Source organism: Alternaria conjuncta (genome assembly GCF_024043145.1).
Source record: "Alternaria conjuncta strain BMP 0040 chromosome Unknown scaffold_5, whole genome shotgun sequence".
NCBI classification, from domain to species: Eukaryota; Fungi; Ascomycota; class Dothideomycetes; order Pleosporales; family Pleosporaceae; genus Alternaria; species Alternaria conjuncta.
Window position 1 is genome coordinate 896,009 of NW_026250094.1, and position 25,882 is coordinate 921,890.

Genomic DNA, 25,882 nt, shown 5'->3' on the forward strand with positions numbered 1-25,882 from the left:
ACAGACGTTAGACTAGGACGGTTCCGAGAGTGAAAGTGAAGGTGAAGATTCCAATCCGAGGGTACGAAATCCAGACGCTGGCCGAAGCCAGCCGTGAACATCTGTACCCTGTATTGAGTAATTATAGAATGCAGCATGCATCTTTTCGATGCAGCGACTCCTAGTACCTAGCCAACATGTAACTTTTCACGGACGACAGTCTTCCTTCTTCCCGTTCTCATGGACTTCACTCACGCTCGTAACGTGACCCTGACTGGCAACCCATCTACCGGGTGAGCTCCACCCCCACCCATCTCAGCCTGATACGCCCGATTTCCATCAACAGTCTTGATACCCTTCCTTGGATGCAGTACATCCCACTCCTCATACGCCGGAGTAATATCAAACATCCTCACAGTCATGACCAAAGCAATTTTGAGTTCCAACTGCGCAAGCGTCTGCCCGATGCATGCACGGGGACCCCACTCAAAAGCTCTCCACGAAGCTTTCTTCGGGTACAATGGGTCTTCAGGATCGACTAGCCAGCGATCAGGAATAAAATCTTCAGGCTGCACAAATACTTCGGGGTTATGATGTAAAGCTAAGGTGAGGGTCCAGATGTTACAGCCGTCTGTTGGGTATTGTTGGCCCTGCTCATCTGATAGGAAGACATCTGGACGGCCATCGCGCATGCTGCCGGCGGGAGGGAAGATACGTAGAACCTCTTTGATGACAGCCAAGGTATAAGGTAGCTGGTTTAGTAGTGAGGGGTCGTCCGTGATAGTCCGAGTGATGGTGTCCAGCGAGAAGTCGGACCCGAACACCTTGTCATGTTCTGCACGGACTTTAGATAAGGCCTCCGGGTGACGCGAGAGGAGTATGTAGCTGTAAAGTAGTGTACTACTCGTAGTATCATGACCAGCGTAAAGGAACAACCGAAGTTGAGGTTTCGCGAGCTGCTTGAAGACCGATTCGGATATCTCATCTTTGTCTTCTACATCTTCGAGATACTTGTCCATGGCCAACGCAATGATAGATCTCGACTGTTTACGAGAAACACCAGATGAGTCTTTGCGGGAGCTGGCCAACTCTTCAAAGCGCTTGTCAATTTCCTCATCGAGGTATCGGTTCATACGGTAATTGTTGTACTTTTGAACAAATGGGCGAGGACTGAGATAGCGACGGAACGGGTTGAATGTTGTGCCGAACGATGTCCAGTAGACTTGTCTTCGGAGACAATCTGCGAGCGCGCTTCCTTGGGTTTGGTAGTATAGACGTGAGCCACTGTGTCCGATGTTCAGTAGTTGCCCCATGTTGCAAACGTACTGAATGGTGAACTTACAGGGTAACACGTGCAATAATGTCGAATGTTAGCCGAAGAGTATACTCCTCCAAAGGAAAGACTTCATCTTTCTTTGCGCGTTCTTGGAGAAGTTTGCAGAAAGTTGAGACTTCCTCGGCGATCGCAGGTGAAAGTCCTGTGATGTAGCCAGCAGCGAATCCTGGATTAAAGAGCGCTCGCCATTTCTTCCACGTGCTTCCCTCCATTGTCAGTAGAGACGGACCACCATTGATGACCTCCAAGGTAGCATTTATGTTGGGCGGCTTGTTGAGGAAAGCAGCTTCTACTTGCGATGCAACATGAGGGTTTGCGACCACCATGAGAGGAGCGTTGAAAGGCCATAGGTTGAGATAAAAGACGCCGCCGGGGAACGACTCTGCTATCCGCCGTACTACCACATGCATTACAGTGTTGCGAGGCAGGTCTTGAATGGTTTCTTTCAACACGATGAGATGACCGAACAGAGGATGGTGTTTTGGCATAGGCTGGCTATTGTTAGAAGTACGTCCGCGGTATATCGAAGAGTCGACTTACTGCACCTGACTTTTGTAGCCTCTTGATGTGTTGCCGATTAGCCATTAAGCTGGCTACAAACATGACCAAGGCTCCGGCGGCAACAGCCATAACGGCTGGCATGCTGACCCGCGTCATGCTTACTCACGTTTCGTGCAACAAAGATTGCCGAGGGCGGCACAAAAGCACGAGTAGATGAGCTCGATTTCGCGAGTGTTGATGTTGAAATGCCGCCGAAGGTGCAAGGCGCACGAGGAAGTAGCCTTGGGGGCGGCACGGGTAGGGCGCTAGCCCTATTTGGGCCACATGCATGTCAGCACTATCTATAGCACAAACACCGCAGTCTTGTACTACAATGCCATGCACCCCGACAGCTGAAATGATTTTACCCATGCCGGTTAATAACATGCTACCGAGTCGTCGGTTTCTTGGGGATGTTGTGATTCGTGCTTCATTACCCGACGCCGACCGGTCATAGCCCCCACACGCAACAGCTCCGGGCTGTCACCACCATCCAGCACACGAAGCCGCGACTCCAATGATTAGCGCAAGAGATGAGCAGGCAATTATCTGTTCTGAATGCAATTACTATTTCCAAGTTTTCTCAGCCCCAAGCCTCTATGCAGTCGCCTGTGATCCCACATCGCAAGATGTGCTTATTATGTCTCGACGTCCCGCCTGAAGTTCTGTAGCTATATCGTTCAGTCTTCTCACCGAGATCTCATCCTACCAAAGCATCTTTCCAGTCATGTCGATTGATCCATCGAAGCTGCCACCCGCGCAATACGTGCCTGGCAGACAGTACGCCATCGAACATGCTGGTAGAATCGACAAGGTGCCATTCGTGGTATGCACTCCCCGTGCTGGCCGATATTTTCAATACTGACAAATACCTCAGATCTCAACTGGACTCCTTTTTGGACTTGCCATTCTTTCCGTATTCGTGCGCTTCGCGATTCGCATCTTTGGAGGTCGAAAAATACGATGGGACGATGGACTCGTCTTGGTGTCGTCGCTGTGCTTAACAGTAGCGTTCGCCTGCGTCCACAAGGCTCTTAATCCTTTCTATCTCGTCGAAGCCATAAACCAAAGGAAGACAATCCCGTTCCGAGAGGACATTCCTGCGATCTTGGACATCCCCAAGTGGGCGTTCATATTCTCCATCTTCGGATGGAATTCCATATATCTAGTCAAATTTGCTTTCATGTACTTCTTCCATGGCCTGACCCTTGGACTGTCGGTCAGGGTCGTACGATTTTTCTGGATCACCGCAGGCTTTCTTGTCATTGCTTGGATCTATGCCGTAGTTAACTTTGTCGTCATATGTGCACACTTTGGTGCAGACGCAGGTCAGTCAATGTTTTGTCCTTTATTAAGATCCAAAGTACTGAGTTTATACAGCTAAATGCGGCGATGCCCAGATGCATAAGAGAAGTGTCGCGGGCAATGTCATCGTTGGCGTCCTTGACATCATAGGCGATATTCTCAGTAAGTGCTAGAAACTTCATTACCCCGGTTCACAGGCTCATGATTTCTAGTCGTTACCGTTCCCATTGTCGTCGTAAACCAGTCGATGATGTCGTTTTCTCGGAAATTATCAATCGTGGCCTTGATGGGTCTCTCGGCAGTAATGGTTGTTTGCGCATTGATACGGGTCGTTGGCTCGTTGACCGAAACAACAGCGGCGGCATTCGGAACTGCACCCGTGTGGGCTGCGTATTGGTTTATGGTCGAATCCTGCGTCGCGCTCATAATGGCGTCCGTCATTGTTATCCGCGGAGTCTTTATCACCAACCCTGTCGATGACGACCGACGAAAGCAGGATAGTGTACTCCAGCGATTTGGGCACCGTATACTGTCGGTGCTAAGGCTCTCCAGATCCTCAAGAAGCAGCGGGCGGAGTCCCCAGCGAAGCGACGCGCTCCATGACAAGCACGAGGATCCAAGCGCGCCGAGGATCGCCACCCAGAGACCGCTAGGAGGAACATTGAATACTGTCAGAACATTCATCTGGGGTGGTAAGAGGCAAAGTCCACCTGCATCGCAAGATGATCCGCTGGTGTCAGTAAACACGACGTCTGATTTTGAGGATATGGACTACCACAACATCCGGAAGGCAGAAGTGGCAAGACATAAGCCAGAGATGACCTTTGCTTGATGAGCGATGGTGGTTGGAAGCGGAAGGCACGTCTGTCGCGCATCAATAAAGTTGTCAGACTGTATTTAGGTACTCACTACCAGTCGCCTTTGGAGTTGTTCGAGATGTAATCAATGATTATGTGTTGAGGTCTACGCCATGGCGTTCGTGGTGACTTCGCCCTTGAAGGGCCGATTTGAGGATGTTAGCGTTGGCGCGACAGCGTCATCCCACTGCTACCTTCCTCCAGTGCCTCAAAGTCGCGTTCAACTGCACATGTGCGACGGGAGGTCACCAGTGTTCACAGCAATATAGACACACTGCTATGCGTGCACGTTCAATAAATAACCCGGTAAGGCTGTATGCCATCTGTACATGTGGTGGCGGAGTGCCACAGCCCACTGCCCCTCAACCAACATCTGTGCTGCACGCGATGCACAGCTCACCACTCCAATAATAACCATCACCACCACCACTACCGCAGCCGCTGCGATGGATAGAACCGGACACAAAAGCGCAAGCAATATCCTGTCCCTAAGGATCGTCATCTGCCGATGCACAAGACTTGCGTAAACCGTTATCTGACCGAAAACGTTGGGCAATGGGCCCCAGTGCGACCAACGAGGCGGTGCTGCAGTCAGCAGAAGGACGTCTAAGCACTACGCCCGGTCTGCCTACAGATGATGTGCATGAAGAAACGCGCGGTCTTGTTTTATCTATGACTTTATCAAGGCCCTGGTTCCCAGTGCTATTGACAGTCTTACACCTACATCGGATGCACAATCCTGCATATACTTTTTCGCGAAAGGCGAGTACTCATCTTTCCGCTTCTACAATGGTACTAAACCCCTCAAACATCGGGTCCACGCTCTGCATAGGAATATCACGCTTTTGGACGACCTGCTGCGAAAGTCATCGGCAAGCAGCTGGAGACATTCGTAAACAATGGCGCTGGCTTGGACCGTGGCTACTTTTCGTAGTTGGAATGGTCACGTTGTTACTTTGTTTGGCATGGTTGTCATATCTCACTTCCAAGGCCCCCGTTGAACTAGACGCTTGTTTGCCCGATGGTGCCTTCACAGTGGATCCATCACGTTTTCGATATCTGAGCAGCTCGAGCTTTTTTCAGATTAATTTGGGATGGGGTCATATGACTTTCACACAAGTGAAAGCTATAGACATCAGCTGGGATATCGTGAGTGCCGCCATACCCCAGGCCAGGCAGCTAAGTGTATGGTCCAAAAACGTGAGAGCTAACTACCCTCAAGCTACTAGGACGTGGTGGTCAGGCGCTCATCGCGTATATATCGTGGCGCGTCTTCGCCAAATACGTGACGACATCCATGGAACTTACACCAGTTACGTTCGGAACATATCGGACAATCTTCTTACCAAGCGGCGGCTTTTTCCTTGCTATCATCTATACGATTCGAGATTTTGTGACACGTCACGGCTTGCATTCCAGGATAGCCATGGTCTTCATGGTGTATACCATGGTATTGACATTTATGTATCCGACCCTCGCCAGTGCAATGACTGGTTACAGCGCGAACATTGAAGCATTTGTTAACACCACCGAAGGCGATTACATTCGCTTCAGCTCCTTCGCCTTCGCCTACTTCGTTATACATGACGGTTGGCGCGTGCAGCTGGATGGCGACCATGGTGTCACATCAAGCACTGCCCGAAACATAGGTAATGAAATCATGGTATTGAGGAGCTTTCGGAATCTGACTGGGCTCGAGTAGATTTTCCTGGTAATCAGCCAGTGATTTCTTCACCTGAGACAATCAGCTCGAACTTTAACTTCTGCTACGGAGCTACCGGGGTTGACAGCAGTACTCCTGGAGTCTGCGATTTGCTGTACAATGTGTCTAGATGTAAGCTAAGCTACCTAAAGGAGCACGTATGTTGCTGATATACGAGAAGATACTGCAGACTACGGTCTGAACGGCGAAAATCTTACGAACTCGACTTTCGCGGGCATCAATTTACTACCTCCTGTCCTGAACATCTCAGCTCCCTCTCTGCAAGAGGGCAATGGTGTCTATCATACAGAGCAAGCATTCAGTGTAACTTCCAATAAGTCGTCACTATTATGGGCATATAACAACAGAACGTACCATTATGACTACATGCGGAACAATGGAATGTGTCAAGCTGTATCGGTAAGTCATCTTACGCGAAGCCCCCTTCTTCCGACTAACTCGTGCAGGACTATAAGTGGGGGTTTTCTTATGTTCAATTATTCATCATGGTAATCCTCATGATAGTCTGGACTTCAGGGCTCTACATCATGTGGCTCAGAGCCTACATGGTCATGCAAAAACGAGGGCGAGAGAAAGAAAACGTTGCAGGAGAATACAAGGCTGTATTAGAACTTGCATCTACCATGCGAGAACAAACGACTGGACTCGTAAGCGAGGAAGGTGATGAAGTCCTTACGGTTACCGAAGCTAAGCTGCGTCGACGCATCGAGAAAGACTTGCGTGGAGGATCCATCTCCTACGCTGCGCCACTCGTCCTCCAAAACAAGAAAACTCGACAATGGGATATCAGGGTATGGGTTGAGAGCCACAAGCTTTCAATCCTTGCCATGGTTGCCTGTATCCAGGCGACGCTATTCAGTGCAACATCTCTGCCACGAAATGGCATCTTCCTTATCTCTTTACCGTTGGAGTTGATTCTCGCTCTACACATTGGGTCAACTAGGGGTTGTCGCATCGTCCTATTCATTTGGCTATTCCTGATCATCACCATTTTAACCCAGACCGCTCTATACATGACGCGTCCAACATACAGTCAATTTACTCTGAGTGAGTTAATTGATACCATCCCAAAACTTAGGTCATACGGGCTTGATTTAGGAGTCTGGCTAGACTCGGGACTCTAAGAAAGAACAATCTTCATGTTCGGGCAATGCAATGTCAAATAATGTCAGATCAAGCATGTGCAAGACGACTACGTAGTGATAGCTAATAAAGGCTCACGGAAACGCTATAGATGTCGAGTTTTTCGTAATAACAACGGTGGGCACTTTCCACAATGGACCACACCTGGGCATGGTGAGGACCTCGGACGGCTAGTCTAATCATAGGCGCGCATACTGCAGCATTCGTATCGCCACCGACCTTCAATAGAAGTTCTTGCAGTCGAGATGTCTCTCATAGCTACAAAAAGTGTATCAAAGGCGGTTGAGACATTCCAAGGATTCCAGCAATATCTTGGCTTTCTGACCGTCGGTTACGGCTATTCCCTACGCACATCAATAACAGTGTCTTTCAATAGACGTTCGTCCAGAGTAAATTTGCATTGAATGGCTCAAATGTTTACCTCCCCTCAGAAATATCACGACCCATCACTCCGAGCCAGCGCATCGCTGTCCTGAGATCCGCCAACTCACCCAATATCGTCGTAACACCTCATGCTCCGGTCACAATCTTCCATGCATTCATCATGCCACCCACGTATAAAAGCACATCGACACCCTCCACCAGAACCGCATCAACAAAGCCAACTCATTTATCCACTACATCTCTTATCCAATTACCACAGCACGAAGCACCAAAGCACCACCACCCAGTAAATTCACCCCAGCTCAAATCCCCATCAAAACCAACCATGTACCCCCGCTTCACCCCCGAAGAATGGGCCCAACACAACCCCTACGCATACAGGCGCGGCATCTCCCCTCCACGTAACCGCCACGAAGAGGCACGTCGCGGACACCACCCCGGCGACTACCGCAGTGTGAGCCCTCCTTACTCAACGGAGCTACGGAGGAGACCGCGCGTTAACTCTAACCGCGGAACGCGTATGCATGCTAGCTTGGGTGATCCGTATTCATTCGGCCAACCCGGATGGGGTGTGAACATGCCTGGAGGGTATTGGTTTGGTGAGGATAATGAGTGGTAGGGGGGATGAAATGAGGAAATTGAGGAAGGCGCTGAGACGAGGGTTATGGAAGATGATGATGGACTTTTCATATCGGTGGTCTGGTGCTTGGAGAGTTTGGGGTGGAAATGAAGCTATATCTTGCCCGTAGCTAATATCGTGCACCATATGACCCTTCTTCTTCCATTTCCACTTCTCCAACGCGTCTAACACCCCTCTTCAAACTCCCGCCTCGCGGCCGCATACCACTCATCCTTCATCACCCAAATCGGACTCGGCACACGATACCATCTAGAAATCGTGACTCTGAAATTGTCCAATAGCGCCCCCTTGAAGATCTTCTCAGCATCCGGAGTCGTTTTTATCGCTGGTATCATACATGTAGCGGTTGCCCACTCGGCAATATGTATCTTTCTCCACAATCCGTAGGGATAGTGATGTTGAGGATGACTTGAACCCCCTGTCATTGCCTGGAGCAACCCTGCCTCAACAGCCGAAGAGCCACGCAAGAAGAAGCGTAGGCTAGCGTGAAGCAGCGCGTATCTGGTGCCTACCATAAGAGGCTTTTCGTGTCCGAACTTGTTTATACGCCTAGTGTCATAGCGGAGCACGACTTTCGCAGTTGGGTTGGCGCGACAGAATGAGTGTATGATAGGGTATTCGCCGCCCGTGAGCAGCTGCCCGATACCGTACCAACAATCCCTAGTGATCGAAGCGTGTTCCAACGGCCTGGGCGTCACTGTGTCCGCGATGACCGTAATCTGTCGAATTCTCGCTTGTGCACTGGCAGGAATGGCCTCTAAAAACCTCGCGCATATTGCTTGTGCCGGTGTTGTCGTTACTGGCTCTTTCATGAAAACCAATTCGTTGTACCGCAGGCTCAAGCCCCTCGTCTCTTGACACAAAAGTCGACAGACGTATCGGAGCTGGTTGAACTCGGCTTTTGGAATTTGGGGGGTCTCTAGAGTGTACCGCGTGTGATACTCCCCTTGTGCGTAGAGTTTGGGAACTTGAATAGAGCCGCCGTCAGTGTTGATGCTGATGACAGTAGCCAGTACCGGTACTGAGTTGGTGAGAGCGTAGGAGTATATCATCAGTCGCAGTTCGGCCGGAAGTTCCAGGAACTGGCTATGGGTATTTTGCGTTGTCATTATCAGCTATACGCATATTTTGTTAGTGCTGGGTGGGTGATCATAGGGGGGCCGGGAGGTACTCACGTCGCTCGCGACGAAAATGTCGACCTCGGCGGCGACGATGTCGGCGTCTGGGTCGTGGTAGAAGTTGGATTTGGATTAGAATTTGCGCACGTATGTGAGACGATGGAGAATGGAAGAAAAGAAGCGGAAATGTTTGCCCTCCCTTGCACAGCATAATCAGGTTACCATCTTCTGGTTGTGGAAGGACCCATAGAAGCGAGAGCCACTGACAATCTTCGAATATCAAACAGCACTCCATTACGACGCCAGAGCAACAGCAACACTGAAATTTGAACGTCTAATTCGATATCTTCTCTGAACCTGCGTCGAGTATGTGGAAATGTCGAACATAAAAGAAGATAAAATGCTAAGCCTAGCCCGCTGAACCGCTGATTACCACAGATTGATCAACGCCATGCAAACAATGCCATACCTCTCTCCAAGCGCCAGTGGAACCGACCATGCAACGTAAAAACAGCGTGAAACTTCATCTTCTTTGCTAGCCCACCCTATTTAAGGGAAAAACTGAACACCCTAGAGCCTACATTAAGATAAAACCTTGCGAAGCTAGTGGCCTAACGGCAACGTAGGCTCCTAGGTGTTCAGTTTTTCCCTTGTATAAGGTGAGCCCATTACACTTCGTGCGCAGACCTCCTGACAGCGATCCTTAATACTGCCATACCCGTGTTCTCAGTCCAAGAGTATTTGTGGTACTCGTAAACGTGAGTAGGGGCAGTCGTGATCGAGGTTTGGGAGGCTTCTAGACTAGGTCTACGTTGAATTTCCATGTGCCTGTTGATGTTAGCAGTAGTTCAGGGAGGAGTGCATGGAGGCGTGTGGACTACATACCGAGCTTCAGGTTCTCCGCTGTGTCGTTGAGGACGATGATCCTCCGCTTGGTGCAGTATGAAGTCTTGTCAAGGATGTCGACCTTGAGGTCTTTCAACTGATCAATAGGCTTTTCGAACATCTCGCTGAGGTTCTCGACGGCCATTTCCAGATCCTTCTGGTTGTCCTCGAAGATCTCCGTTAGGTTGTTGCGGGCGAGGTAGTAGGCAAAGGCGTAGGTCCACTTAAGCACCTGTCGGCATTGTTGAAGCGCATGTGAAGCCTGGTCAAGGAACTGCACCTCAATCCACGACATGCCTGATGAGTTTTGTAGCTGTTGCATCTTCTTCTCCGTCTTAAGATAAAGGTCCTTGTCGAGCTTCGCCGATTGTTCGTGGTTCGCAAAGCGATTGTAGTAATGGAGGTATCGTTCGAGCGACTGCCGGGACTTAGCCTGCGCATCGCGCGCTTCAGATCCGCTCTTCTCTTCGAAGCGATTGCAGTTGTACCAGCTCGTGCCGTGCTCCGACCACTTGCCCATGCACATCCAGCAGAACTCATTGCGACACTTCCTGCACGTCATGTGGTTGCACCCTCCGTTCTTCTCGATTGTGGAGTTACAGTTCGGGCATTCCTTCGTGTTGGCTGATATCCAGTTGGCGGTCTCTGAGTCGTCCTCGCATTTCTTGACCCACTTCTTCACCAGCGCGCAAGGTGCAGGCTGGTGGTTGTTCAGTGTACATCCAAAGCAGAAGTCGTGTCCGCACTCGCAGTGTACTGTCGGTACGATCTTGGTAAGGTCCTTGCTCTTTACAGGACATTCCACGGCGTACTTGCAGTCAGGCGCCGGGCACCATTTGAGATTCTCTTTATCGTCGACGTAGGTTCGCGTGAGGAGGGTGTGGTATCTACGACTGTTAGCAGGCTGAGGAAAGTAGAGCGATCATCACGTACCTGTCTTGGAGATCTGCCGTAACGAGAAGGTCTAGCGATTTTGAGTCGACTATGCGAGTGCAGCCTTCTCCGGGACAGCGTATGCGGGCAGCCTCTCCCTCGTCTTGGATCTTGGTGCCGAGGTACTGCCTGTAGCAATCTAAGCAAAACCGGTGTCCGCACTTCATGGCGAAGCTCCGCAGGTTCGCGTCGTCGTCGCAACAGATGTCGCAGACGAAGCCTGGTATCGTCTCTATTTTGGGCGGATTGGTGGTAGAGTCCTGGCCCAGACCCGCTAGCTCTAGGACCTCGTCTGTCTTCTCCATGTATTGGTCGATCAGGCGCTCCTTGTTCCATCGCAGGTGCCGCAGGAGGATGGCGGCGGCTTCGGGTGGCTGGCCGAGGATGCTCGAGACTTCGTCGACCTGCTTGTCTTGCTGTGCTTGGATCTGGGCGGGGTCGAAGACTTTGAAGTCTACCTCGAAGGCCTGCTTCGTGGGCTTGATGTCCTTGTCTTGTGATTCAAAGCCGACGTCATCTTGGTCCATGTCAAAGTCGGAGTCTAGGCAGTGTTAGCACGTGTCTTCAGTGGCAGCTGGGGGATGCGCACCCTCTTCCAGGTCCAGGTCGCTGTCCTGGTCGTCAAAGTCATCGCCGCTCATGGAGCTGTTGAAGTCGTCGTCCGAGTCCATCTTGCCGGCGTCGGTTGCGGGCGTGGCTGGTAGAGTAACAACAGGGTGATTGGTCTTCTTATGGGGGTATTCCTCGGCGGGGCTGAGGTAGTTGTCTGCCTCGTCGGCCTTCCGCTTGCGAAGGGTGGTGGACGGCGTGATGATGGAGGAGTCCCGCCTGATGACGGAACGCGGGCTTGACAGGCGGCGGCGAAAGGAGCGACGTGCAAAGACGAGACAAGGCCTGAGGCGCGTGTGGTGAGTGGCGGTACAGGTGGTCGGAAACAGCAGCGTATTGGTCAGCAGCGCAGAAGGGAAGGAGTCACAGGAAGTGAGAGATGGCGTCCAGCAGTCGATTGCTGGTCCTCGATGCGGGCACTCATCGGGGTGGCCCTAGCGCCTTCTGGGAGGCAACAGTCCAGGGGCGTCCGGAACCTGACCGCGTTCTCCACATTTCACCGCGCGCTTAGAACACACCTTTTCGCGTGTTAACCAGTCTATTATAGCAAAACGCAGTGTACCCTCAAGACATCCTCGTTGCTTTTTGCAGACACAAATGTCCAATGCGGACAACAGCGGCCAAGACGTGCCTCTATAATGGTGTCGCCTATGCTCTCACATGAAACCGGCCACCGACATAGACTTTCGTGAATTCATGCTAGCATTGCTTTTCCACGTAGACTCGCGGGCTTGAATATCTGCTACAATAGTGTCCCTGATATACCGGACCTCTACCGTGTTGTAGCCATCACTAATCCTCGTCACTCTCCTCTTCGCTCTCGTCTTCACTCTCCTGCTGCAAGAAGTCGATCAAGCTCTTCGTCTTCTCCCTCACCTTCTCCATGTCCGCGTTCTCGGTGCTCTTGTCGTCTTCCCACCATTGTATCATGCCATCCTCTTCTATCGAGTCCAACTCGACGAGCTTTGTTGATGCGCTCAGCAGAATCGCATCGCCGTTCTCCTTGTTGCATAGGTCGGCTTGGAGTAGCAGCATAAAGTCGATCTGATCCGTCTTGCTTTCAGCATTCTTGTCGAAGATGGAGCGGTCGATGAGCTCCTTGTGCTGTCCAAAGACCTGCGCGACGGCACTCTTGATCGCTTCGCCCGACTTGGTGAGCTGGGTGACACGCTTGACGAAGGATGAGACGACTGCGCGTCTGACTTGGTGGTCCGACGCGTTTGTGCTCATGCGGAGGGCTGTGAGTTCCAGTTGGATGTTGGCTGATTCATGGCCCTCGACTAGCGAATCGTAGATACTTGCAGACGCGTCGTGATCGAAGTTTGCCGCGTGTTGACTGTCGGCTGAGCCCACAGACAGGAAACTACTCGTCGCAGATCTGTCGTGGCGTTCCATGCCCATCATGTCTGCTTCTGAATCCGAGTTGATTGTGGATATTGACTCGTTCGAGAAAGTGTACACTATCTCTGTTAGCGAATGTAGGTAGTTGCTGATGACAATGCACTCACTTGAGCCCTTGGTGGCCAGACCGTCCACCAGCTCGTCCTCATCATCCTCGTCCGAGTCGTGGAATTCGAAGCCGTCGCCTTTCTCGCCAACTATCGCAGGGTCTGAATCGCCACGGACAACCTCCTCTCCTTGTTCCCGTCTCCGCTTTGCCCTTGTAATTCTGTGCTCTCCTCGTATTGTCATACCCTCGCTGATGCTGACCCCATATGAGATCAGAGCACCAGCTTCGATGGTACATCTGCGCCCTATAGAAACCTCATTTGCGAGGATGGCCTTGGTAACCGTACTGCCGTCTGCTATGCTGGCGTAGTCCCAAATGTACGCCCCGTCAATCTTGACATTCCGGCCAATCTGGCAATGCCTCCCGATGATGCTGTTGGTGATGACGCTCTTATCGCCTATGCTGGTGCCCCGACCGATGACTGTCTTTGGCCCGATGACACAGTCGCGCGCAAGTATGACCCCCTCCTCTTTGTATGTGTTGCCCTTCTGTAACCGATATGACTGTCCTTGAACGAGGTTGCTGTCCGGACACAGCGGGTATGCCCATCGCGAGACGATATCCTTACTGACCGATTCGTATGCGTGGAGATTCCGTACTCTTGCCGCGTAGTGATCTGAGATGATGTGTGTGTGAAAGGTCTTGCCGTTGAGCTCGTAGTCTTTGAGCACGCTGTGTAGGAAGCCCTTGCGAGGCGCTTGGAAATCAAAGTTGTCGCTCCATAACGCAAGCACGTCGGGTGTGCAGATGTCGATGCCGCAGTCGATCAGGTCTTGGCGGACTTCGAGCTCCTGGTGGGTGGAGAGCAGTTCGGGGTCGATGGAGAGGTAGTGCGTCTGGTCTCGGTTCGGCATCTGTTCGAAGTGTAGGCATCTGTCTTTCTGCGGGTCAATCACGAAGACGGGACTTGTGCCTTGGGCTTTCGTCCTGTGAGTCGCGCCTGCCTCGCGTAGCACCATGGTCATGATAGCGTTCTTGTCTTTGGCCCGCCGCGCCCTATGCGCTGCGAGTGCAGACTCGAGGGGCAGATTGCTGACCACATCGCCGTAGACCAAGAGAAAGTCGCCAACCAGCAGGCCTCTGCTGTCCAGATCTCGCATCGCATCACCGATGGAATGCGACGTCGACTGGATCAGCTCCAGTCGCGAAAAGGGTGACGATTTGGAGGACCATCGCGAGGCCTTGATGTAGTCTTCAACCTGTTCCCTGTGTGCGCCGCAGTATACAAAGACCTCCTCCACGCCGGCATTGGCGAGAAACTCGAACGTGTACTCGATGAGCGGGGTATTCGCGAGGGGCAGAAGACACTAGCAGGCGTCAGCGGGCGGCTGGCAATAGTCGGGGGATGCGTACTCTTGGGTGCTCGAGTGTGAAGGGACTGAAGCGTGTCTCGAAAGGATCCGCGAGTATCTACCAGGTTAGCATAATTCGCGACCAGTTGGGTTGCGCAACCTACCACAGCCTGCAGCGGCTCATCGCGCTCCTCCTCGCCGGACTTGCCCTTGTCTTGGCCTTTCTTGCCTTTCGGTGGCATCTTCACTTTTGGGTAGTGTGTTGCGCAAAAGCTCGAGGGGCGCTTGGAATTCTAGATTCGTGGTGCACGTGGAGGGGTTTGGCCTACGACTTCCAAAAAGCTCCCACTAACTGACCACCACCGCTGAGTCACAAGCCCCCGACCAGGGACCACCACGCCTACCAGATCTTCGGGTCTCCGTCACGTCTCAGATCCTTTAGCGGGGTGGCTCTGCGGGTAAGCCGCTGCGCATGATTCTCGAACATGCTCGTGCGCGGCCTTCTGGGCTGGCTATCAAGGTCTGGACCACCAGGGCAGACATGTGCTCGGAAATGCTTATTGCGACGACACTTGCACCTGAAGGGAATGACCAAGATTGGCATGCAAAGCGAGACCTGTAGCTCTACACGAACAGCTTTAGAGTCAGTAGCTGCTGTCAGAGATTTCTGATATCCAGAGACATGAGTAAATCATCAGTTTTTTCAAGACAGCCCACAATGAGGCAAGTGCGAAAAATAAGTAGTATAGATATCCTTGACGTTGGCTACTTTGACCTCCCTATATTCGAGAGAAGAATATAATTGTTTATCTAGCAAGTAGGGTATTTTTCTAGCAACCGTCCAACCCAGACCTGATACAATGGATAGATGACCTTGAACGCCTCAGACTTGCAGGTCCTAAAATACCCTGACAGACAGCTCCCTGAGCTATCCTATTCTTGCACCTTTTTCTCCTGTAGATACAAGAGCCGATCACGACTACCGGCCCTGAAAATGGCTGGATTGCCTTTGTCCAGCAGTACAACATATGCTCAACACCTGTCATCCTGTAAGAGGTGGCTGCATCACATTCGTTGTGAGGCTTGATTGGCGAGACCGCCTGAACGTATAGTTGCACCTGCTATCAACGTGGGCGTGGTTGCATGGACCCCATCTGCTGTGGCATTTGGGGAGGGTACATTTGTTGACGCTTCGCTGGATTGTTCATATCGTCGCCTCCAGATATCTCCGAGACTTGACGGCGATGACCCGGCGCTAGTTGTGATTGTTGCTGCTGTTGCATTTGCATGTGTGGTGAGGTACTGTATCCCATGTTCCCGTGCATGGGGTTCACACCATATGGACCTGGGTGTTGGACTGGTTGACCTCGCATTGCTTGCGCAAAATCGTCCGGGACCGTGCTGCCTACAGGAGAGACGCCCGGCATTTGGTTGGGTGAGTTCCAGTTGCTGACCGTCTGTGGAGATTTAGCTGGAGAATCTTCCTCTTTGAGCACCAATTGACGCGCTATTTGCACAGGCTGGGGCGCGACCATGGTTCCGTCAGCCTGAGCGACTGGCTTTTTGAGATGAACAAGGTGCTTCTCTAGCATGTGTAGAAGACCTTCCTTAGTGAAAGGCTTGGGGAGAACATCGTTCATACCTGGAGATGTTAGTACAGAGACTGAGAATGAACAAATTTCTCTTACCATGCTGGAAGTACATGGAGATGTCGTCGCTTCGGATATTAGAAGTCATAGCAACAATCGGTGTAGTGTCAAACTGTCGAATCAAGTGGCATGCTGATACACCGTCCAGGTTTGGCATGATAATATCCATCAAGACCAAGTCGTACTTTGAGCCAGCGTTCATCTTGTTGACAGCTTCCAGACCATCGAGCTGGGTTCAGTTAGCATGGCGTACAAACGACGAGAGTAGATGACTTACAGCACTATCGATGGAGCAGTGGAAAGCGTACAAGAACTTGCTTCCAATTCGACGGCACGTGGGGTCATCCTCAACGAGCAGAATCTGAGGCGGTCGAATCCATCCTGGATCTGGAATAGCATTTTTCCTCTTTGGCTCTGGCATTCTGGGTTCGCTGGATTCTACTGCTTTGGGCGGGGCAGCATAGGGAATGTTATTGATGTGCTCGCTGTACATGGGGTCAATACCTTGGTTGGAACCGACAGGGTAAACGAGGTTATCGAGGTTTTCGAGACGCATTGAGTTGGTCGAAGTTGCTGATGGCGGTCCGCGGCTCGTCGGTCGCAGTGTTGCTCGCGCGATATCTGGTGGTGGGGTTGTCAAAGTGCCGTTCATCCGCATGGTGATCTCGTTCATCTGCTCCAGGTTTCGGGGGTTCAGCATAGCATCTGCGTTTGTTTCGCTTAGAAGTTTAGAAGCGTGCTGCAATGGAGAAGCGGGGTTATCGTCATCGTTGGCTGCGGCGGGCTCCATGCTGCCGTTCTGCGAGTCGGTGCCGTTGGGGAAAACGAGCTTGCTGTTCCTCCTTTGCGTCGCATCAACGCCGTGTAGGAAAGTCATGATCTGCTGCATGACATGCTCGTGGTTGACAACCGTCTTTTGTAGCCCGATGACCTCTTGCAAGAGCATGGAATGGTGGATGCTCAATTCACTGTAGCGACTCTCGAGCGCATGCAGTTGAGCTTGCGTGGCCATCAGCTGTCCGCTAACCATGTCCATCTGTTGCGAGGGCGCAAACTCTTCCGCGGCGGCTTGGTTGGGTTTTCGCGGCGCGGGGGCCTTTCGACGGATGTTGTCGAGCGCGTCTTTGTTGTTCATCTTGAAGTCGGGGTGCTTGAACTCCCAGGCCTATGGGGCTGTTAGCCACGATACCCGCAGACGTATCCAGGGATGCCACATACTCCAGGCCCGTACGGTGACTGTCCATTTTCTTCGTTATTGTGACGGACTTTGTGGAAATCGTACTTGTTCAGCTGGCGGACAAAACTGGCGAAATTGCTGTGTTTGAAGTGCTTGGGGAGGATGTGCTTTGTAAATTTCTCGTTCTGTTCCTGGGTCAGCAAGTCTGCCACGATATTGAAGGCCCGAGGCGCATACTTCCAGGACGACAAAACTGTCGCCGTCATTTCCCCATCGTACTACACTCTCGTCGCTCCCGTTCTCCAGCATCCTAGATGAGGTTCAGCGCGAAGCACAGCGCGCATGGGCGCGTCAACCTACTTGTACAGCTTGCGCACAAAGTCGCTGGAGTTGTTGGACCCTCCCCCACCGGCTTGGCTGGGATCCATGATGGTGAATTGGGCTGCGCCGTGGGCGTAGATGCCGCTGGTGGTGATCCGTGTTGATGCGCGACGGCACCCAGATAGTCGAATGGATGCCTAAGGGTCTGCTGAAACCCAGTCACAGTCTTCACCAGTGGAGGCGACCGCGATGGAGCTACGGGGGACGGTGCGCAAGGTTCCGGTTGCGCGTTGGAGTGGTTTAAACTTTTGCTTGGCCGGGGGCGGATCGGTGGTGGATGGTCGATGACGAAATTTCCCAAAAAGGGCGCGCCGTGTTGCAGGCGGACGGAGGGCGATGGACGAGATCTGGAACCTTCAAGTGTAAGAAACAGGGAGACATGGGCACCTCTGCGCGGGCACTTGGGAGCTAAACGGGCCTAAAGCAGGTTAACACTGGGCTCGAGAGGAATGCAGTCGAGCATGCGCTAGGAGCAAGCCAAGCGGGCGACGTGCCGAGGAGACGAGCCAGGGGGTTGCTGCTATGACAGGACACGGGACACGGCCATGAGCAGACTGAGTCGCACCCCGTTTCCACACCGCACACACATCGCGAGCGCGGCCATAGTACCTGCAGTCCTTTTTCGGCGACCATGGTACGCTGGGCGTGGCTGTCCCAGCCAATGTTTCCGTGTTTCTGCAACCCATGTCCCCACTGATTACGCCGTTGACGATTCACCACCGGCTTGAGGCACGATCGGCATACAGCAGCAAGCGTGCAGTTGGGCTGCGCTAGTACCGGTGTGGGTCGAATGGGTCAGTATCATTATCCGCAATTTGCTGCTGCACTCGAGACCAACCTGCATATACAGCTCTTATTTATGGACACGATGCTGCCATGTGTTCCGATATTGCATACTTCGGGGACAGGCTGCACACGTCAAGTGGGACGCGGCCGGTGCGCGCGCCTGCCGTCTTCCGACCGAAATACCCCCACCACCAGTGCCTCACCACCACCAAGTGCACACGTGCTCTCTTCACACACGCCCACATTCACGCACCTCTACCTGCATACACGCCATGTTCGCTACCGCCCGCCGTCTACCCCTAGTTCGTCCAGTCGCCGGTCGACGTCTGTTCCACGCCTCGGCACCTGCATTCGTCAATGTCGGTGACAAGCTGCCCAGCGTTGACCTCGTCGAGGGTTCGCCAGGTAACAAGGTGAACCTGGCCAACGAGTTGTCCGGAAAGGGTGTGATTATCGGTAAACTTCCCCTAGCGTCGACTGAGTGAACATGTGTTTGACAATGGCAAAGGCGTTCCGGCTGCCTTCTCGCCCTCGTGCTCTGAGAACCACATCCCGGGCTACATCAACTCCTCAAAGCTGAAGGATGCCGGGAAAGTCTTTGTTGTCTCTGTGAACGACCCTTTTGTCATGAAAGCATGGGGCAAGATGCTTGATCCATCTGGCTCCAGCGGTGTGAGTTCCTTGCACTCCAATGAGAAAACACCCTGTTGACCTCTCTAGATCCGCTTCCTCGGTGACCCCAGCCTGAGCTTCACAAAGGCCCTTGACCTCTCTTTCGACGGTGCATCCATCTTCGGAGGTGACCGCTCCAAGCGATATGCCTTGGTCATCGAAAACGGTGCCGTCAAAGCAGCGCACGTTGAGCCTGATAACACAGGCTTGAATGGTATGAGTCCCTACTAATTAATAGCGAATGCAGCTTGCTAAAAAGACACAGTCTCTGCGGCAGACAAGGTTCTATAGACGACCCGCGACACGTTTGCAGATAGATGCTAGGATGAATATTCGCTACGACGACCACAGTCTGCTTGCAGTCTCAAAAATGCCCTACGATGTCTATCGCAGAGGAGATTGGATACCCCATCTTCCCTATACCGATGATCAATATAACACATCATGTTTATGAGATTGCTTCGAATACGGTGACATTCTACTGAATCAGACAGCAAAACGAAGCAGTCTGGACACCCTGCGCTAACCTCAGACTTAACCCACAAACCCTCTACACGCTCTGCACACATAGACCAACACAAACACACCATCTACTTCTTTCCAGCAAACGCGCACGTCCCAAGATCGCGCTTCTCCGCCGGAAGCTGGGGACTAATGTCAAAGTCGAAGATGTCCATCGGTAGTCCGATGGTCGTACAGGCGTTGGGGATATCGACAATACCAGCTATATGACCCTGAATCGGGGCACACGAGAGCAGGAGATAGATCTGGTAGTCGCTGTAGCCTGCAGTTCAGTCAGTGACTAATTTTCGGGAAAACCTCAAGCGTCTCGAAACTCAAAACCAACCCCCATCGCTACAAACACGACAACCAATCTCTGCTCCAAACGAAAAAGCCAATGCCAAGGAATCAAGAACGCTGGAGGTACCAAACGAGACATGAGCCTCGAACTTCACCAGGGCAGGCTAACACAGGCCAACCCACAAAAGCTTCGCAAAAGCAAACAGACCCAGAAAAGAAGTAAACTCACCAAAACGTCTCAAATACTCAATCACCCTCAAGCAAGTCTGACGATACGCAACCGTAGCATCAAGATAATGCTGTTTGCCCTTCTCATCCACACTAAACCCCTCAAAGTAGATATACCTGCCAGGACCAAACTGCGGCTCCACAGGACCAGGGATGTAAATGGGACTCTTCATGTCGAGCTGCTTCATGCCACCCTTCATGACGCTGAATTTGATGGTGATGACGCCTGCCATTTCGATGGCGCCGCAGAAGGAGATTTCGCCGTCGCCCTTGAGGAGAGGGAGAGGGTTGTTAGTTCGGGGTGTTCTGTTCAGGATAGTTTGTGGGGGTGGATGGGAAGAGCTTACTTGGCTGAAATGTAGGTCTCCTACGCTGAACTTCGCACCGGGTACGTGGACAGGGAGGAAGACTTTGGAGCCGCGGGAGAGGTTCTTGATGTCGCAGTTTCCACCATGTTCAGGACGTCCTGGGATCGTGCGAGCGCCTTCTTTCGCGATTTTGTCCTTCACGGAACCTGTGGCGGAGCCGGAGTGGGCGTTTTGGGGCTGTGGTGGTTGTGCAACGATGCGGTCCAGGTGCGTGTGCGTCGAGATGAGTTCGGCTTCGCGCGTGTTCCAGGTTTCGAGGACTTCGGCGGAAGGGGCACAGCCTAGGACTGAGATTGTGGATAATGCGATCAGTCTTGTGTTCGATTGGGACAGAAGGTGGGTGGAACATTTGCTTACTGCCGGGGTGAATTAGGCCTGCGAATCGAACACCAGGGATGTGGCGGGAGCTGCAGAAGATGCCTTCGAAATCCCAAATAGCCTTTGCACTGTATGTGCGTTAGTCTTCATGTCTTCTCTGCTTCCATTTTTTCCTCGAATCGCGATATTCGTCTTGCAAACTTACGGTTCCGGGTAAAGCTCATCCAGGAACCCTCCACCGTTTTCTTTCGCAAATATACCCGTGAAACCCCATGGCTGGTCTTCTAGCGGCTGTACATCTTGGATATCAACTACCAGCACGTCGCCAGGCTCCGCAGTTTCGATGTCAAAGGGCCCAGTCAAGTAGTGGATCTTGGTAAGGTCAACGTCACGGATGTCATCTGCTGAGTCATTGTTGCCGATTTGACCGCCTGTCCAATCTACGCATTCGATCTTGACGGCTTCACCAGGTTTGATAGAGCCATAGGAGGGGTTCTCGGGATGCCAGCGATTCTACACGTGTTATCTTTGGAGATCAACTTTGGGGTTGCGAGCATTTAACGTACGTGCAGGCATTCCTGCTCCGATGCCGGTTTGTCCAGCGAGACCTTGGCCGCGTATCTTAATCCTTCTTTGCCCATGTTGAGTTTTGAAGTGTATCAAGCTTGGGAGTTAAGAGGAACAGAAAAAAACAATCTGCAAGTTAGACAATAAGGGCAGACGCGTCCGGTCGCGAGAGGGGAAAGTCACGTATATGAAGCCAACAGACGCGGGGAAAGAGTAACTCTCAACCTATCAATTGTTATCTGGGACGAATAGATACGTGCCGAGGACGAGGCCGAAACCCATATCCACCAACTATTACTACAAGGTGGTTGATAAGCTCGATGATACGGCGCTGTTACGTTACGTATGATCGGAAGGAGCTGTAAGCTACCTACCACAACGGGACGTGTTGACCCCACTGCGGGGTATAGTCATAATGGAACCATCATCGTACAGCGGCCGGATAGCGTGACAACTAGATATACCTGATTGCCGACGGCGCATGTACTAGCTGCGGTTCGTTTTCTAAGGTGCGAGGTTGTGTGTTCGTCATGTTGAGCGGCAGTTTTCCGCTCGCATAGACATTGTCATCCCGTGTCTAGGCGTCATCGCAGACTAGCTGAACGTCTTTCGTGGTGTTTGACGGACTTCGGATTGGATCTTGGGCTTGTGCATTGCGAGGTTGTATTCGTCCATGTGTTGCCATGGCAGATTGAGGAACTCGTGTTTGTTCTTCCAGCGCAGTGACTCTTCTTTGAACTTGTCGGCTTCGGTGGGCGGAAGCGGCGGCTCTGTGATCTTTGTAATGAGGTATGCCGTGGACGCTTCGGCGAGACCGTAGATGAGGACACCGACGAGGGGTATCTTGACAAAGATGTAGAAGCCTAGCCCGAAACCGAAGAGCACACCAGCTCGGTCTTTGAACCAGAGCTTCTTTTGCTCTTTGTTGTACCGAACGCGTGTGAAGTAGGGCTCAAGCTGTTTAAATTAGTCAGTTGAATGTGGAGTTCGCTGAGGAGATGCTCACCAGCTCTCGCATAAGAGTTCGTGATGAGAAGTAAGCCTGCAGGAAGCTGACCAGGTATCTGCGTGGGAACAGCAGTGATCCCGCGAAGATGGCTGCTGCGGGCTGGGTTCCCACCGATTTCTTGAACGTGTAGAAACTGGCAGCGGGCAGCACGAAGCGTCCTACATATGGAACGTAAGATAATGCCAGTACTGCCAGAGAAATGGCCGCCTTCCTTCCCTGTTTTGTCGCATATAGCATTATAGCCTGTTTGATTGGCTTCTTCTCCTTCTCGGGCTTGGGTGCGTGGTCGGGGTACTTCTCGAGGTTTGGGTAGTACATGGCGCGGAGGTTGTGGGGGTCTTCGCTCTTGTGCTTCTGGACGTACGTCTCGTCGACCCAACGGAGGGAGTCCATGAACCTGGAGACGTTGTCAGCTAGATCTCAAACCGGCTACGAGCGTGCCTACATGCGATCCAGAGTAGGTGTGACGTAGCGCATCATGGTCATGAGGAAGAAGGGCACCTGGAGGACGGTGTGCTCAAGGAAGTGGAGGCCGTTGACGACACTCTCGTCCATGCTCGTATGGTCCATGTTGACGAAGAGAGAGAGGATCCATAGTAGCACTCTGACGCCGACAATCTGGCCATGTTAGAGGTAATGTTTGCGTGACATAGGGCATCCGTGAATGATTGAGACGTACGGGTATCGCGACGATGATGCGGATGGCGACGCCTGCAGCTACAGCAATAGCAGCCTGACGGTAGTGGTCCGAAGTGAAGAGACCCGGGTTCTGGAGAGCTCGATTGACTGCGGCGGTGTTAGGATGGAGCTGTCACTCACGATACCATGATGGCCTCGACTTACCGCCAACCAGAGTAAGCTGGGCTCCCCGCAGGATGGCGTTGGGGTCGAAGTTGGACACGTCGAACTGGGACATGTCGATTTTGTCCATGTTGGCAAGCTCGACAGAGGCTCAGGCAGTCTGGTGTTGCTTTCGGCGCAGCAAACGTGGATTGCGTCCACGTAGAGGTCGTGTGCGAACGCCTGCGAACTGGCGGAGCCCATGACGTACTGACAGCTCCCCACGGACCCGTCGTAGCGCAGCGCGTCGCAAACAAAGCAAGTAACGCGTTGTTGATAGGGGATGCCGTCGCACCAACAAAACACGCACCCATCTGCAGCGTCCCATCTCACACCGGCGGCATAACTGGCAACTGGACGCGCGCGGGGTTCAGACGATCCGCTGATCAGGTTGAAACTCCAAGTCGTCCCTGTGGCCAAAGCGCGTAGCGTTCCGAAGCCAGGGACTTCCAATCCCTTCAGCCTCTCCATCACCCCCCATCTCCGCACTAACACTTGTAATACTCTCACCAAGCGCCGGCCGCTGTCTTCTGTGGGATCCTTCACCTCGACCTCGCCCTGCCGGGATAGCAATGCCCCTATAAGAAGTCTATTATGACGATGCCGGCTTCATCCCAGCATCCTGAGCACGCGCCGTCTGCTCTCAACCCCAGCAACTCGAGGCGCAGCTTCACACTGCCCGCGCGCACTGCACGGAGGACTACGTCGGTGCCTGCACCGTCTGCGAACAGCGCCGATGGCATAGAGACGCTGTTTGTGTGCTCCAACTCGAAGATCTTCTCCTTCACAACAGCTGGGCCCGCTCGGCGCCTGTCACCTTCCCGCTCAGGTGACGCAGCGCATCCGATAGCATGGAAGACGCCTACAGAGCGCACACTCGCAGTCGGTATGCCATCCCATGTGTCACCGGGCTGGAACTTGTCTAACCTATCACAGGCGCTCTCCGTATCTATCGTGTGACAGCCTCCAACGTCTCCTTCCTGAACAGCGGCAATCTCCTGCACACCATCTTTCCCAGGTCTCAGATATGGCTTGTCGACAACCAGTCCGTCTTCGTGCTGCGCGTACGCCAGGACTCGTACTATCGCATCGAGCTCCCCTATGAGACGGACGAGGACAAGGACAAGATCACGCAATTCAAGTCAGTATTGGCTCAAGTCATGCAGTACGAAAGGACGCAGTGTCCGTTTGCGCGCGGGTTCGAGGTCGTCGCAGAGCTCGAGCGCCCAAAGAGCCCCCCACGCAAGACGATCAAGAGGAAGCCCTCAGGACAGGCAAAGAAGTGGGTTATGGACAAGACCTGGGTTCCGCAGCAACATGGCTCTCGGCCTTCTACTGCTGGTACTATAAGCTCAGAGACTGGTACCACTTCTTCAAATGAAGAGGACGACCGGTCGAGCGTCTGTACTGACAGTAGCGAAATAGTGCCAGCCGCACCCGAGACCCCTTTGGCGAGAACAGCACCAAAGCCCCTCCTATCCAGATCTCCTCAACGTCGCCCCTCGGTAGCGGAACGCGCCAGCATGTTTCAAGGCCTGCGGTCAGTTACGGCGCCCATCCGAGCGCCCAGGAGAGAATCGGTATCGGCCATGGAACGTATAATCGAGTCCCCAGCAGCAAAGCAACCCACCGAGGCTGAAAAGCCCATACTGGAACGTCAGATTTCGGATGCCTTGAGTCTGGCCTCAAGCGCAGACTCGTTCTACTCTCTGGATACTGCTACTCCACGAAGTCCTTCTCCCAAATTCCTAGATGCTGAGGCTGATGTTGTGAACCCATGGGCACAAGCCTTTTCCAAGCAGCAAGATGAGCCCAGGGGCCGTTCAATACACCGACGTCAGATATCGGAGGTTACTGTCCGCGCCCCGTCCAACGAACGTACTGATGCATCCGCACCTGTGACGCCTACAGCCCCATACTATCCGTCCGCGGTTCTCTCGATCGATGGACGGCCGTCATCAGCACCTTCGACACCACCGCTTATGAGCGATTCCGACGATGACAGCCTCGGGCGTGCTAGCATAGACATACCTACACCACCGGATGCCATCCGCATGAGGAAGCTCACAGGCGCTTCACAAAGACGTGCCTTCTCTCCCATGCCTCCAGCGCAGAACCTTTTCTGTCCACCCAAGCACAACCCAGGAAGAGACTTCACAAATGCCTTGGTGAGCAAGACGTGTGAGCTTGTTCTGGGGCCGCCCGCACACCTGGTATCCGTCATGCTCCGTATCGCTACGAGCATCTCAAATGGGTTCGGATTTATCACATACCGCGTACGCCGCGCTGAGAAGATTCCATGCGCTTGGGAGTCAGATGATGATGCTGACTGGGCTGAAGAAGACGACTTCGGCATCCCGCTCAACAACATCGGGACCCCGGCAATGCGTCGACAGACGTTCTCGGGCGAACTTGACTAATGCATTTGAGGCTGGCTGAGCTTGGATGGTGGTTTCTTATTGCATTTTCACGGTTGATACCAGGCGTTGCATTTTATGTTTGCATCTAGAAGGCGAAGGTCATGCTACTTTCAGTCGTACTTGCACGACGTTGACGTTTTTGAAGAATACATGATTGTAATATGGCGGTACGATAGTGGATAATATGAGATGCGCTCTCCGCATGAATGAGGATACAAGTTTACACACCGTCTTTGGCTGGGCAAGCAGCGTCACTGAGAAGCTGAGACCACAACACCACCCTGGGGCATGCATCCTACCCTTGCCATGCTGAAGCTTGATCGGAGGCATCCCGATGAGCCTGGACTCCGTGCTGAATGTGGTGACACTACGTAACCTGCTCTCCTGAGCCGTAAGACTCCGAAGCAGGTCA

At 52.6% G+C, this 25,882-nt stretch overlaps 9 protein-coding genes across 9 annotated transcripts; 3 read left to right on the top strand and 6 right to left on the bottom strand.

Annotated features, from left to right (window-relative positions):
• Positions 1–230: 230 nt before the first annotated feature.
• J4E85_003954 (uncharacterized protein) lies at positions 231–1,972 on the bottom strand (the record flags this gene model as incomplete). The annotated part of the gene is made up of 3 exons (XM_051468217.1): positions 231–1,263; positions 1,322–1,806; positions 1,856–1,972. 3 exons carry the CDS (start codon positions 1,970–1,972, stop codon positions 231–233), a joined length of 1,635 nt encoding a protein of 544 aa, XP_051327809.1.
• Positions 1,973–2,582: 610 nt separating this feature from the next.
• J4E85_003955 (uncharacterized protein) lies at positions 2,583–3,992 on the top strand (the record flags this gene model as incomplete). The annotated part of the gene is made up of 5 exons (XM_051468218.1): positions 2,583–2,681; positions 2,733–3,183; positions 3,236–3,322; positions 3,373–3,412; positions 3,713–3,992. 5 exons carry the CDS (start codon positions 2,583–2,585, stop codon positions 3,990–3,992), a joined length of 957 nt encoding a protein of 318 aa, XP_051327810.1.
• Positions 3,993–9,821: 5,829 nt separating this feature from the next.
• Positions 9,822–11,514, bottom strand: J4E85_003956 (uncharacterized protein; the record flags this gene model as incomplete). Its single annotated transcript, XM_051468219.1, has 4 exons — positions 9,822–9,853; positions 9,911–10,797; positions 10,844–11,384; positions 11,433–11,514. The coding sequence occupies 4 exons, from the start codon at positions 11,512–11,514 to the stop codon at positions 9,822–9,824; spliced, it is 1,542 nt and encodes a 513-aa protein (XP_051327811.1).
• A 730-nt stretch (positions 11,515–12,244) lies between these two features.
• On the bottom strand, positions 12,245–14,496 carry J4E85_003957 (uncharacterized protein; the record flags this gene model as incomplete). Its single annotated transcript, XM_051468220.1, has 4 exons — positions 12,245–12,912; positions 12,961–14,269; positions 14,316–14,372; positions 14,419–14,496. 4 exons carry the CDS (start codon positions 14,494–14,496, stop codon positions 12,245–12,247), a joined length of 2,112 nt encoding a protein of 703 aa, XP_051327812.1.
• Positions 14,497–15,378: 882 nt separating this feature from the next.
• J4E85_003958 (uncharacterized protein) lies at positions 15,379–17,508 on the bottom strand (the record flags this gene model as incomplete). The annotated part of the gene is made up of 6 exons (XM_051468221.1): positions 15,379–15,896; positions 15,943–16,132; positions 16,181–17,068; positions 17,122–17,265; positions 17,318–17,390; positions 17,441–17,508. 6 exons carry the CDS (start codon positions 17,506–17,508, stop codon positions 15,379–15,381), a joined length of 1,881 nt encoding a protein of 626 aa, XP_051327813.1.
• A 1,011-nt stretch (positions 17,509–18,519) lies between these two features.
• Positions 18,520–19,210, top strand: J4E85_003959 (uncharacterized protein; the record flags this gene model as incomplete). The annotated part of the gene is made up of 4 exons (XM_051468222.1): positions 18,520–18,703; positions 18,756–18,919; positions 18,968–19,133; positions 19,185–19,210. 4 exons carry the CDS (start codon positions 18,520–18,522, stop codon positions 19,208–19,210), a joined length of 540 nt encoding a protein of 179 aa, XP_051327814.1.
• A 299-nt stretch (positions 19,211–19,509) lies between these two features.
• On the bottom strand, positions 19,510–21,275 carry J4E85_003960 (uncharacterized protein; the record flags this gene model as incomplete). The annotated part of the gene is made up of 5 exons (XM_051468223.1): positions 19,510–19,703; positions 19,950–20,603; positions 20,674–20,762; positions 20,840–21,147; positions 21,201–21,275. The coding sequence occupies 5 exons, from the start codon at positions 21,273–21,275 to the stop codon at positions 19,510–19,512; spliced, it is 1,320 nt and encodes a 439-aa protein (XP_051327815.1).
• A 520-nt stretch (positions 21,276–21,795) lies between these two features.
• Positions 21,796–23,141, bottom strand: J4E85_003961 (uncharacterized protein; the record flags this gene model as incomplete). Its single annotated transcript, XM_051468224.1, has 5 exons — positions 21,796–22,158; positions 22,208–22,607; positions 22,656–22,828; positions 22,890–22,996; positions 23,054–23,141. The coding sequence occupies 5 exons, from the start codon at positions 23,139–23,141 to the stop codon at positions 21,796–21,798; spliced, it is 1,131 nt and encodes a 376-aa protein (XP_051327816.1).
• A 509-nt stretch (positions 23,142–23,650) lies between these two features.
• J4E85_003962 (uncharacterized protein) lies at positions 23,651–25,470 on the top strand (the record flags this gene model as incomplete). Its single annotated transcript, XM_051468225.1, has 2 exons — positions 23,651–23,936; positions 23,987–25,470. The coding sequence occupies 2 exons, from the start codon at positions 23,651–23,653 to the stop codon at positions 25,468–25,470; spliced, it is 1,770 nt and encodes a 589-aa protein (XP_051327817.1).
• Positions 25,471–25,882: the final 412 nt, after the last annotated feature.